At 40.9% G+C, this 13,617-nt stretch overlaps 1 protein-coding gene across 2 annotated transcripts in view; it reads left to right on the top strand.

Moving 5' to 3' along the window:
- Window positions 1–1,958: 1,958 nt before the first annotated feature.
- lhfpl3 (LHFPL tetraspan subfamily member 3) overlaps window positions 1,959–13,617 on the top strand; it is a 50,234-nt gene continuing 38,575 nt past the window's right edge. For both annotated transcript variants that reach the window (XM_066705542.1, XM_066705543.1), the window contains exon 1: window positions 1,959–3,771. In XM_066705542.1, the coding sequence (XP_066561639.1) occupies window positions 3,345–3,771 (427 nt within the window). In that variant the 5' untranslated portion in view covers window positions 1,959–3,344. The remainder of the gene's footprint in view (window positions 3,772–13,617) is intronic.

Genomic DNA, 13,617 nt, shown 5'->3' with positions numbered 1-13,617 from the left:
AGAGAAGATGCTTTTGGCATTTTAACAGACTGTCAGATTGTATTTTTATGATGTTTAATTGTATATAAATTGATATACCTGTTCGATTGGCTAGGGCAAGGAGATTATTGTTAGTGTGTTTATTTGGCTTTAGTATGTATTGTGTAGTTTATTTTTGTGTGCACATATTTAAAAAAATACAGTACATTATCTGACTTAAAGTAATTAGTTAATATTGCAATGATTTGCAATCGGTAAAGTTTAAAAACAAAATATTTCTGTATAAACACATGTAGTGCGTAGAGTTAAATAAATAAATACATATGTGTGCCAACAATGCGTAAAGAAAAGCCCCCAATATAATGTCAAGCCCATCTCACCCCCCCACTGAGAGGAGGCTGTCGCAGCCCCACAACCCCACCATCAAGGATCCAATCTATTTTGAAATAAATATAATCCATTGTTGCTTGTCCTTCTGTCTCACGGAGTATAGACTACTAGTGCGATTTTATAGCCTGATGGATTTCTGATGAGTGATTTGGATTCATAGCGCAGATATTCTAATGAGTGGAAAAAAACGCGGATTGAGGTGACAGACAGAGAAACGCCCTTTCTAATAAATTGCACCATTATTGGCTGAAGCCGTTTTATGTGAGCCTGGAGTTGTATTGGTAGGCATGTCTGCTCCTATTGACTAGAAAGATTCAAATGGGTTTGGCACAGTGCATGATTGACAGTTGGTCTGTTTGTCTGGAAGTTAGTCTGGTTGTCTGGAAGTTCATCGGTCCGTCTGGAAGTTCATTGATTTGTCTATAAGTTTGTTTGGAAGTTGGTCTGGTTGTCTGGAAGTTTGTCTGTTTATCTTAATTAATAGCCACATTAATTAATTTGATCAGTGTAATTACGGATTATTTGACATACGAATCAGACAAATTATCAAATTGACAGTTTGGCCATATAGTAGTAAATTCATCCATTTACAACTATATGGCCAAACTGCCAGCTGAATTACCAAATTGACGAATTTCCCAATGAACTACCAAATTGATGGACGAACACTTTTGGCACAAATGGCGCTCCATAATTTTCGTCTGACAAGAACCGAAGAGATTTGCAACAGTTGGGGCAAAACGATTTCTCAGTGCAGGTCATGCCCTTTTGGAAGTCGAGCCGACCTGGACAAAACATGACCTGCGTTGAGAAACGTGACTTAATGTATTCTCTGTCATTGTTTCCAAATAAAAGCATGATGGCGCATTAATAAAACACTATTATACATATAATGTAAATAAATACATTAATACTGTAATACATGAATTTTTTCTAACACTAGGTTGCTACCTGCTCTACAGCATGTGTCAATTAACATGTTACAATAATAAGCACATTTATGATTAAAAACAAACACTCCTTATCGATTTCCAACCGTTTCTCTTCAGCTTCCTCCTGCTTCAGACTGCCTTCTCATGAGTGATGTAATTTCCGTTGTGAGGGTTGTTGTGTGTTGTGGTATTTTTTTGTGTGTTCTCAAAATATTTTTTGTGTTCTCAAATTGTTTGTGTTTGTATTCTTCTTGTGTTTTTTTTTTTTTGGGGGGGGGGTCACGAGGCAAAGGAGAGTTATTATAAATTAAATGCTTATTTCAAACGAGCGCAAAAACAGCAGTGCATTTATTAATACAGTGCAGCCCCTTTCTTCGCATCTCCATCTATGTAGACTGGATAGGATCCTTGGATCACTTAGATATTAATGGACACCAAACGAGCACGATGGGTCGAATGGCCTCCTCTCGTATGTTCTTATGTAACGAGAAGGGAGCCGAATGTCGCTGGAGCCGAATCTCTTCCTTGGCGTTGACGTCACTTCGTAGCGGCAGTAGTGGTGTGCAGTGTGTGTGACACATACATGTGTTGTAAGGTTCTGTACATTCGCTATTGCATGAGAGAGAGAGAGAGAGAGAGAGAGAGAGAGAGAGAGAGAGTGAGAGAGAGAGAGAGAGATGCCGAAATATTTCAGTCAAATGCTGTGTGGACTACACTGACTGTGGGAAGGGGGTGAGAAACTGGCGCCTGGATTGACCCATTCATGTATTGAGTTTTTTGCTATTTCTTCCTATATTGTCTGTTTAGCCGCTGCACTCCACTCCCTTCCTTCCTCTGTGCTATTCTGGAGTTATAAGGAGAATGTTCGGGTCTGGTTCTCCGCTACAGCAGAGAGAGAGAGAGAGAGAGAGAGAGAGAGAGAGAGAGAGAGAGAGAGAGAGAGAGAGAGAGAGAGAGAGAGAGTTGTGGAGATCATTGCGCTGCTGAGACAGAACTCAACTAGGACACGCGCATCGTCTCGCGGAGGTTATACGCTACTGAAAGAGGGATTTAATTTTAAAAAAGGGAAAAAATAGGAGAAGAGCCCTTCCGTGCCTTCTCGACCAGCTCTCTGCGTTATCGCTTCGGATCGCCTCTCTCTCTCCTCTGTCTGTCATATGGTAACACTGTTCACGGTTGTTGTTTTTTTATATTTTATTGATGTATTTATTATTCTGTGAGAGGAAGCTGAAGGTTGGTCGCAATAATAATCTCCGTAGCAACCAAGCTACTGCGGCTCACCGTCTGATCTCGATTTCTGTCGCAGAGGCAGCTCGACTCACACAGGCAGGCAGTTATTATTAGTAATAATATTGTATTATTGTTAACAATAATAATGATGATTATTATTATTATATAACTATATAATACAATACGAGATTCTGAAGAGATTTCTACTCAATCGTTAGATTTTAGATTATCCTGTGTTGATATTATTATTATTATTATTATTATTATTATTATTATTATTATTATTATTCAATTGTATGTGATGTATTAGTCTGGGAATGGAAAGATAAAGAGGTCGCAGTGTCTCTCTCCCTGTGTCAGAGGCGGCGGGAGAGAGCGGATTACAGTCCGTTACGGAGAGAGAGAGAGATCCGATTCGATCCGAGTCGAGTCCATTTGTCTGGAGCACCAAACCGAACTGAACCGCAGCCTAGACTTGTTCTTCTGGGCTTGATCCCGGGGACGCAGTCGCCGTACGGCAGGATCAGGTGGAGTGAGATGCGGGCTAGGAGCACTTTTCTCCGGGAGCAGCCCAGAGAGACACCAGGATCACATTAATACCCAGTAGCAACCCGGGACAACTCTACTTCTCTGGGGGAGAGAATAGCAGAGAAACATAAGGGAAGACAACAGCAGCGTCGGTATTGTTCCAATTGTCACCCCTTCTATTACAATAAAAACAGTTTATGTCTTCCGATTGGTAATAGAAAAACAACATTCTCGCTTCGATTTATTTGGGTGGTTGGTTGGGAGAGAAGGGATTAGTTAATAAGTATGGTTCCGGGGACTCCTGCGGCGATGTTGCCGGCCCAGGAAGCAGCGAAAATCTATCAGACCAACTACGTGCGAAACTCGCGGGCCATTGGAGTGCTGTGGGCCATTTTCACCATCCTTTTCGCCATCGTAAACGTGGTGTGCTTTATCCAGCCCTACTGGATAGGCGACGGCGTGGACACCCCGAAGGCCGGTTACTTCGGCCTGTTTCACTACTGCATCAGCGAGGGCACATCGCGGGATCTAGTATGTGAAGGCAGCTTCACCGAATTCAGCTCCATCCCCTCCAGCGCCTTCAAGGCCGCCTCCTTCTTCATTGGTCTGTCCATGGTGCTGGTGATCACCTGTATAGTGTGCTTCGCCCTCTTCTTCTTCTGCAGCACAGCTACCGTGTACAAGATCTGCGGGTGGATGCAGTTGGCCTCTGGTGAGTGTGCGTGTGTTTGTGAGTGTGTTGGTTGGTGGAGGTCGGAAGTTCGATGGCACAAATGTCAAAAACAATTAATCTACATAAGCATGCTAGAATGTGAGCAGCTATGTTACAGACCCTTGGTCCTGTTGTAGTGTAGCTTGTTCATATGTGTGTCTGTAATATTATTATTATTGTTGTTGTAATTTTAGGACTGTAAGTTTACCTTAAAGGTAAACAGGGACAGTACTCTTGTCACCGTCACTGTCATGCCTTCTTATAGTGTTGCACTCTGTGTGTACTCCCCCTCACCCCTCACAGATATTATTCACACATACCTGACCAACACCCAAGCCAGTGTGACGCCCTGCTGTCAGAAAGTAATAAATCAGGTCTCTCAAACTTAGTTCCTGCTGAGCAACAGTCTTCTGACTTTTGTTCCACTAAGTTACCAGTTATTTATAAACTGGTCTGAATAACTGCTTACCTAGAGGAGTAGTTAGAGGTAGGGGAACCTTAAACCAATAGAATATGTTTTAGCTAAAGCAGTGTTATACAGTGGCCTCCAAAATTGTAAACAAAAAATATATTTAGCAGAAGAAATGCTTTTTGCTCAGAGAAATGAAAATATGAATGATTGTTATACTAATAACTGCACAGAACAACATATGTTTCACAAATACTGGCATTTTTTTTTTTAAACACAATGATCAGTTTTATTATATTCTGTAAGTATTGCAAAATTAAACCCTTCAAAAATAATCCTGCATCAGTTTCCTGGAAGTTAATAGGATATTTCAGGAGTTTTATAGAAGCTTCCAAAGGAAATCTGTTTCCATGGGTTATAAAAGGAAGTTTCACACTGAAACAACCCATAATTGGCATGTATCATGGTCTAAGTCAGAGTGCTATACGAAGATAACAGGCAAAGGGCCTTTGAGTTGGGTGACGTCTATAAAGAAACCTACCAGTTTCTACTAGTATAGCATCTATTATCAAGATGTTCAAGGCTACTGAAACAGTTGATACCTTACCATGAAGAGGATAAAAGAAAATATATAAAAAAGTGGTTTGGGTGGAAACTCAATGGCAGTGGTTGGAGATCTGCAAGAGAGTGTGACATCATCACACCATGTCTCAAAAAGTACCAGTCAAATACAGCTGCATGAATCTGGTGTTAATAATGAAGAAGGCTCTTCTGACAGTGCAACACAAAAATAAGTGTTATGCATTTTCCAGACTGCATCTTAATGACATTTGGGACCATATTTGATGGTCAGATGAATGAAAATTGCACTTTTTGGACATGCTCAGCAGTTATATTTTTGATGTAAAAAAGGTTTAGCTCATGTTGATATGGACATCCTCCCCTGTGAAATGTGGTGGTGGATCTGTTTTGCCTTGATGCCCTTGTTAGAATCGATGGAAAGATGGATTCAAGTATATATCAGGGCTTTTATGCCGAAAAACCTGGTTCCCTCTACTGCTAAACTCATCAAAGCCAAAGGAGGATGCACAAACCACTAATTGTTTGATCTGTGTGGTTAAAAAAATAAACAAAATCATAACATATGATGTTGCTCTGTGAAATGTCATTAGTTTAAAAAACTTTTTTTATTTGAGCAAAAAAATATTGCAATTCTCTTGTTAAATCAACTTACTGTTACAATTTATCATGTGTATGAACTTGGAGGCCACTGTATATCTAATTGATAAAATAACCATGTTGAATATTGTTTCTGTTGATCTTTTTAGCACAGTTTTCTTGATGTAAGAGTGCAGCTCCAGTGTCCTTCAGAGGGAGTGTGTGCATATGTGTGTGTGTTTGCCTGGAGTGAAACAGGATAGAATGAAGCACACCGGAATGGGAATGGAGTAGAATAGAAGAGGAGAAAATGTGATTAAACAGAAGGCAGCAGTTGGAATTCAGTTCCACATAGATGGGATTGCATGAACACAGAAGGTCAGAAGAGGGAGATGACTGGAGTTGAGAGGGGGGTGGGGGGGTTGCAATGAGGCTCTATGCTCAGTTTAGAATTCAGGGACCCTAAGCATGTAGTTGAAACACTATAGATGCCAGGCCGCTGGGAGCTGGGAGTCAGTTACCCGTGGTTGTATAACAGGGAGACAGGTTTGATTTCCTGACTGTCCTGCCAGCCTCTGCGTAGGCCTTAGCCAGACTCCAGCTCTCAAAATAGAACCTATAGGAGCTGAGAATTATGATGTGTGCTGTCAGACTGGTGGACCACTTTGTGTAAGAATATACACACAGAGCATCACAATAGCACTGGAAAAACATTATGTTATATCGTTGCTACTGATTTTCAGACTCAATATATGTTGTGGTTTTTTTGTTTAAAACACAAGTTCTAGTTTAGGATTTTTGATTTGTTTCTGTTAAAGAGTTTGAAAGTTTTGATAATCTTTTGAATAAAGTGTTTTTGTGTAACTATAAGGGAGACTGCACTGGTTCTCTGGACTGTCCAGTCAATCTGACATCTTAAGCCCCAGTCTGTGTGTGTTAAATGTGTGTGCAAGTGCTGCAGTGGTGCTTTAAAATTATCTATTTACACACACACACACACACACACACACACACACACACACACACACACACACACACACACACATATTTTAGTGAGAGGAAAGACCTCATATTAGGTATACCTTTATTATAAATGTCAGTACATTATATGTAGACTTCATTCATTTTAATGTAAAACCCTCTCAATCTCTCAGTAGTGTCCTCGAGAGACCATCAGCAGCAGTCAGTGCACATTCCCTCACTGTGTGTTCAAATCACCCTAGCCTCACCCTCTCTTGCCTTCTCTACCTGTCTCTACCTTTCACTATTTCTGTCTTGGCTTCTCTACCTGTCTCAGCCTTTCTCTAGCTCTCTATCTAGCTCTCTCTACTTCACTCTCTATAACTCTCTCTCTACCACACCCCTTTATGTCTCTGTCTCCCTCTACTTCTGTGTCTCTATACCAGTTTTCCTTAGTTTCTGTTTCTCTATGTGTGTGTGTTTTTGTGTGGCTGTGTTTGCATATGTCTCTGTCTGATTGTCTATGTTCATTTGTGGATGTCTGTCTGACTGTGTGATTGTTTCTGTGTGTACATGTGTCTCTCTATATGTGTGCTCTGGTCACAGCCCAGTAGGGAGAGTGCCTATAAATACACAGACAGTAGTATGATGAAACTCTCCCTTCTCAAAATGGAGGCAGACAGTTTAGGGAGAGACTCCCATCACATGGATTACTGATATGTCTGAGAGAGAGAGAGAGAGAGAGAGAGAGAGAGAGAGAGAGAGAGAGAGAGAGATGGAGGGATGAAAGGAGGGGGATGGAAAGTGAAGGAGGATGCCAGCAAGAGAGAGGATGGAAGGCAAGGAAAGAGAGTAAGAGAGATTCAGAAAATACATTTTAAGAAGAAAGAGAGAGCTGAGTTTGTGGACCTAGACCTAGAAGGATAGAGAAAGACAGAGTGATGCAGTGCTAGCGAGGGGAGAGAGAAAAAGGGAGGTTTGGGGGAGGGGAATCTTTCTGTATTTCTGTGTAAAGATATAATTGTACCCATTTCAAATGTAATTGACATTTTTGCTAATGGTAGCTAACAGAAATATTCCCCTTGCTTGGAGAAGCTCAGATGCTGAAGCCATTGAAACCTGAACAAACTGTAAAGGCAGACATATTCTCTGTCCTGAAACAGCTCCTGCCAGTAATGGACTTTGTCACACAGTGCTGACCTCCACTGTATAGGTTAATCCACATTCAGACTTTTTGTGTGTGCTGTGTTTGCATGTGTTTGTTGAATGACAATTGTGGCACTGAGACTGAATTCTCCTTCACAGCAGCTCCAGTTCTAACCCACAGTTAGCAACAACTGTACTCCCCAGACTTTTCACCACACACAGCACCTGCACTCACTGTGGTCAGTCATGTAAACACAACCAGTACATAGTGGCACACCGCTGTTTCTGATTGCCCTTATAAAAGCTTACCACACTCAATTATCATGGTGATTTGCCAGCTTCCACAATAAGTATGGCACTGCATGGGCTTTTCTGTTTGTTTTTTTCCATGGTTTACTATACCGTACTTCTTCCTCTTCATGTTTTACCATGACTTCACTTTGCTTTACCACTCTGTTTTCTGTAGTTTCATTAGGGATATGCTGCAGTCAGCTTTTACAAATTGGGGTGAGACGAACGCTACTGTAAATCATACAACCTTATTTTGGCAAGTATATACATACATTTATATACTCTCCTAATTGAAAATTTAGGATTGTGGTCTATGACAGGAGACAGACTTCCATGCTGGTCTTCACAAAACCAGACTCCGTCACTGACAAATGGGTGCGCAGCAGGAATCAGCCAGAGAGCTGCAATGATTTCAAAGAGAATTCACTAATTTTAAAGTGATGTCAGCGCTGCAAGATTTTGTGAAACACAGATATTCTAAATACATTATATATTCAATAAAGTAGGACAGCATACCCCAATAAAAACTACAAACTACATGCTGATAACATAAACTTTAACTAGCTTCTTCCTCAGTAACAAACAAGAAACAGTGACTTAAAACCAAATTAATGACACTTCAGTAATTCTACCTGAACACCAAAACAAGCACAGGCCATGTTTGGTCATTAAAGGAAAGAGCATTAGCTAAAACAAGCCGATGCAATGCAACATTAACATTTGGTGAGGGAATTATTCAAGCATCCTGAACTATCCTCCACTAACAATTCCAATGGAAGCTCCAGCCAGTTGCAGAATCAAGCTGCTAGCAGGCTTGGTGAGTATCTCCAGAACTAAAGAGACAAATTATTGCAACTGAACCCTTACCTTAAAAACAAAACAAAAAACTGTCATTCCACCATCTAGATTCTAATTGTATAACAGAAATTGACCCATTAAGAATATCAAATACAAGATACTTTTGACTGACGAATTTCTAATTTAACATTACCGTAAAAGAACACTTGTCTTGTTTGTCAAATTTAAGGTCATGCTTTAAAATATAATTGAAAAATAAAACTTGAAAATCTAGAGTATGTAAAATCTAACATTTGCACCAGTTTCACATTCGTCAAAACCATCACACTTCCAATATACACTCACCTAAAGGATTATTAGGAACACCTGTTCAATTTCTCATTAATGCAATTATCTAACCAACCAATCACATGGCAGTTGCTTCAATGCATTTAGGGGTGTGGTCCTGGTCAAGACAATCTCCTGAACTCCAAACTGAATGTCTGAATGGGAAAGAAAGGTGATTTAAGCAATTTTGAGCGTGGCATGGTTGTTGGTGCCAGACGGGCCGGTCTGAGTATTTCACAATCTGCTCAGTTACTGGGATTTTCACGCACAACCATTTCTAGGGTTTACAAAGAATGGTGTGAAAAGGGAAAAACATCCAGTATGCGGCAGTCCTGTGGGCAAAAATGCCTTGTTGATGCTAGAGGTCAGAGGAGAATGGGCCGACTGATTCAAGCTGATAGAAGAGCAACTTTGACTGAAATAACCACTCGTTACAACCGAGGTATGCAGCAAAGCATTTGTGAAGTCACAACACGTACAACCTTGAGGCGGATGGGCTACAACAGCAGAAGACCCCACCGGGTACCACTCATCTCCACTACAAATAGGAAAAAGAGGCTACAATTTGCACAAGCTCACCAAAATTGGACAGTTGAAGACTGGAAAAATGTTGCCTGGTCTGATGAGTCTCGATTTCTGTTGAGACATTCAGATGGTAGAGTCAGAATTTGGCGTAAACAGAATGAGAACATGGATCCATCATGCCTTGTTACCACTGTGCAGGCTGGTGGTGGTGGTGTAATGGTGTGGGGGATGTTTTCTTGGCACACTTTAGGCCCCTTAGTGCCAATTGGGCATCGTTTAAATGCCACGGCCTACCTGAGCATTGTTTCTGACCATGTCCATCCCTTTATGACCACCATGTACCCATCCTCTGATGGCTACTTCCAGCAGGATAATGCACCATGTCACAAAGGTCGAATCATTTCAAATTGGTTTCTTGAACATGACAATGAGTTCACTGTACTAAACTGGCCCCCACAGTCACCAGATCTCAACCCAATAGAGCATCTTTGGGATGTGGTGGAACGGGAGCTTCGTGCCCTGGATGTGCATCCCACAAATCTCCATCAACTGCAAGATGCTATCCTATCAATATGGGCCAACATTTCTAAAGAATGCTTTCAGCACCTTGTTGAATCAATGCCACGTAGAATTAAGGCAGTTCTGAAGGCGAAAAGGGGGTCAAACACAGTATTAGTATGGTGTTCCTAATAATCCTTTAGGTGAGTGTACATGCTGCAGGAAGCAAAGGAGAGGAATGTGTCTAAAATGTATAAAAACAGTAAATTAAAACTAGCAATTTGGAGTGGAACAACCTGGGAGTGGAAAACTCTATAAATAGAAATCCAGGAAGATTAGAGTACATAAAATGAATTGGGACCAGAACTTCTCCACCAAAAACCTGAAAGTCCTCAAGTCGATAAACTAACATATATCTTTTATATAATGAAACAGCCTCAAGATTAATTCATGCAGATCAACCTCACCTCTAATCTGAGTATGTATTAGAAAGATATTGTGGTAAATTGCATATCAACCCGGTCTTGTTTTCAGAGGACAGCAGGACATTTTTCCAGCAAGTATTATTTCCTCTGATATTGATACAAAGCCACACTCCAGTTTAAAGTCCTAATCCAATCAACAGAACTTAATAATAAAAACAGTAACTGCAATAATACATTAAAGGCAATTTGTCCATTTCAACTTTTTGCTGTTTTTTAGCAACAGTATCCTCCCACTCATTCTATACCTTACCCTGGTACATGCCTAGTCATCGGTAAAAAAAAAAACTAGAAGCCTGAATGGGAATTAATAGTTCTGGCCTGGTGTGGACAAGGACTGTCTGAGCCCTGGATTTTCTCCTTGGAAACCCATTTGTGATCTGTGTGTACATATCCCAGACAGGGTGGATGGTGAGCAGTTGTCTGTGTGTTTGTGTGTGTCTGTGTAACTGGATCCCGAGTCTGCCGTGATAATGACGTTATAAAGCTTTTATCTTGTCTGGTGAGATCGGTTAATAGGCCGGGGTGTGTAAGGTGGGCATTGTATTTCAGCATTACAGTATGAGTGAGGATTGGAGAGATTTCAGAGTGGTCAGAAAGAGATTCTGGGAAGCACAGTTACACCCTGATTACCCCAGGTGCAGGGAAAGGAACCCAGTGGTGATGGGGGGGGGGGGGGGGTGCAGGAGATGCAGGCTGCCTCTGATCAATTCATGAGCTAGTAACCATGCTCACTCCTCCACAGTACGAAACATCTGTGCCAGCCGGTTAACTTGCATCAGTCTCTAATCTCTCTCACTCGCTCTCTTAGTTTTTCACCCTCTTTGCACACACAGCAATTTCTATTTCTCTATTAGAAACTATTTATCTGCTTGTGAGTGTTACCTGTATATGCATTACCAGTTTGCTTTCCTTACTGGGTCTGGGTCTGGGTATTTATTTACTTAAAAGTTAATTGTAAAACCAATTAAATTACAAGATGTTTTTAAATTTTTATAAAGGACTCCTGTTGGGAACCCAACAATGCATGAGTGTTAATTTAAAACTGTTTTGGATGGTTGTGCATGTACACTTTAAAAAGGTTGATTTTAAAACTACAGTGTTCAATTTGCTAATTATGTTTTGCTGTGTAGTGTTGTTTACACTGGTACAGAGTACATTTTTGACTGTACCTAGTGTTGGCAAAATGCTGTTTCAATACTGAGCACAGTGCTATTAGCACTGATGTGCTGTTTATGTTGAACACTCAAAGTGTTAGAAAATTAATTCTGAGACAGTGTTAGAATTTCAACACTTTTAAAAGTATTAATTTAACTCTTTTGTGGTGTTAAATTCTAACATTTAAATTTGCAGTGTAGTGTGAATGATGTTACACTGGCAACAGCCTGCAAGATACTCCCACGCTCTTACCCGCCAACCTCCCTACAGCCCCATACACACCCATGTTACTGCAGTGTTTGTCTCTTGATGTGCTATCTCCTCACCTTCTGGGTGCTACTCTCCTTTGAGTGGGGCTGGGCTCTGGCTCTGCTGCACATACTTAAAGTTGTTTTCCATAATTATTATTATACATCCATTATCAATAACCCTGTCACAGTACACAGTGCAAAATTTTATTGAGATCAGTTGACATTTAGGGTGTGCTCAAGCATACAGAAATATTCAATTGTTTCGCGAAAACGTGATTTTTAGGTAACAGACTGTAAATTAAAATATAGCCAGTAGCCACTACATGACTGCTCATTTTATAATGTCGCAGATATCCTGCTCACAAAATTGCAAATTGTCATAACCATTAGTTTAAGTTAAACAACAAATTAAATAAATCAGAGTTTTTAGCTAATAACTAACTATACTAGTGCGCTCGACGCTTGCAAACACGATACCAGTCATTCTGCTGATGGTAGGCTTGTAGATGCAGAAAGCCCATGAAGTACAGTCATCTTGTTACTGTCTGGAAAAAGCTTTCGATGCTCAGCAACAACTTGTAGAAGAAACTGTGTTTGTTCTTCACTTTTAGTCAGTAGACCACTGTAGTCCTGTATCATGGCAACACCTCTCTCTACAGTGTCATTTGTTACCCACAGAGCGCGTACAATTTCCTCAGCCTTCAAATAGTCCGGGCTGGTTATCCATTTGTCTGGATCAGTTTGCAGAAATGAATCAGGGATTGACAACAAGTGAAAGAACTTCTTTGAAGTCATCGTCATGAAATCATGCAACTGCATTTCATGGATTTTGGTGATGTCAACTGTTATTCGCTTTGGTGGATCTTCGGATGCTGACTTTTGAAGTACTGAAACCATCAACTTTTTCACCTGAGCAGAAACATCTCTGTCAAAGAATGATAATGCAATTAGCTCTTCACTCAAGTACCACAGGTGGCCACAGAGCTTCTTTAGTGCACCTTTTGCTGCTTGTGAATCGAGCGAAACCAGTGTTTGCAGAAGCCTCAGATCATTAGCTGGAGCGATGGTTGGCAGCCGAGACAAGAACCACGATTTCAGGTAGACCTGAACACCGAATATGCAGATTTCTGCCAAGCCTTTTTGTTCACGGTTGGTCAGCTTGAAGTCAGAATGTCGAAACAAGAATATCTTGTAAGTGTATATCAGCTTGGCCATGAAGCGGGCTCGATGCAGTGCACCAGGTTTGATTATATGAACACCACGTGGAAGCTCAGCACCCAGAAACAGAATGGCTACCTCAAGTAGTTCTCTGTAGTCATCACGGGGCTGAGTAGTTTCCAATTGAGAAACTAAGAAAAATATAGCTTCTGATTTGATGTCGTGCACTGCGGCTGCTACTTGTGGGTCATCAGTTCCTGCCTTGTAGTCACTGATAATTATGTGAGGCCAAAATGACTTAAACCGTTTGAAAAGTCAGATGTCTGGACCACTTGATGTACCCATAGCCCCTGCAAACACTTCTTCTAGCATTATTTCATGTACATGATGACGGCAAGCCAAATATAACAGGTGTGAATTCAGCTTGCCTTCCAGTAACACGCAGGCACCATTTTTTCGTCCAGTATTGCTCGACGTGGTGTCAAAACTAACTGCTTTTATCTGATCCTTGATTCCCCATGATTCAACAGCTTCAAGCATGGCACTTGCCATGGCTTCACCGGTGCCTGCACTCAGTTTGGGAATGCAGAGAAGCTGATCAACTCCAGACCCTGACACAAGGATTGGAAGACGGTCAACTTTTTCATCACCAGTTAAATCCATCATCAGCTTGCCATCAAAATGA

The sequence above is a fragment of the Amia ocellicauda genome, chromosome 5 (assembly GCF_036373705.1).
Source record: "Amia ocellicauda isolate fAmiCal2 chromosome 5, fAmiCal2.hap1, whole genome shotgun sequence".
In the NCBI taxonomy this organism is placed as follows: domain Eukaryota; kingdom Metazoa; phylum Chordata; class Actinopteri; order Amiiformes; family Amiidae; genus Amia; species Amia ocellicauda.
This window is presented reverse-complemented; position numbering and strand designations above follow the sequence as displayed.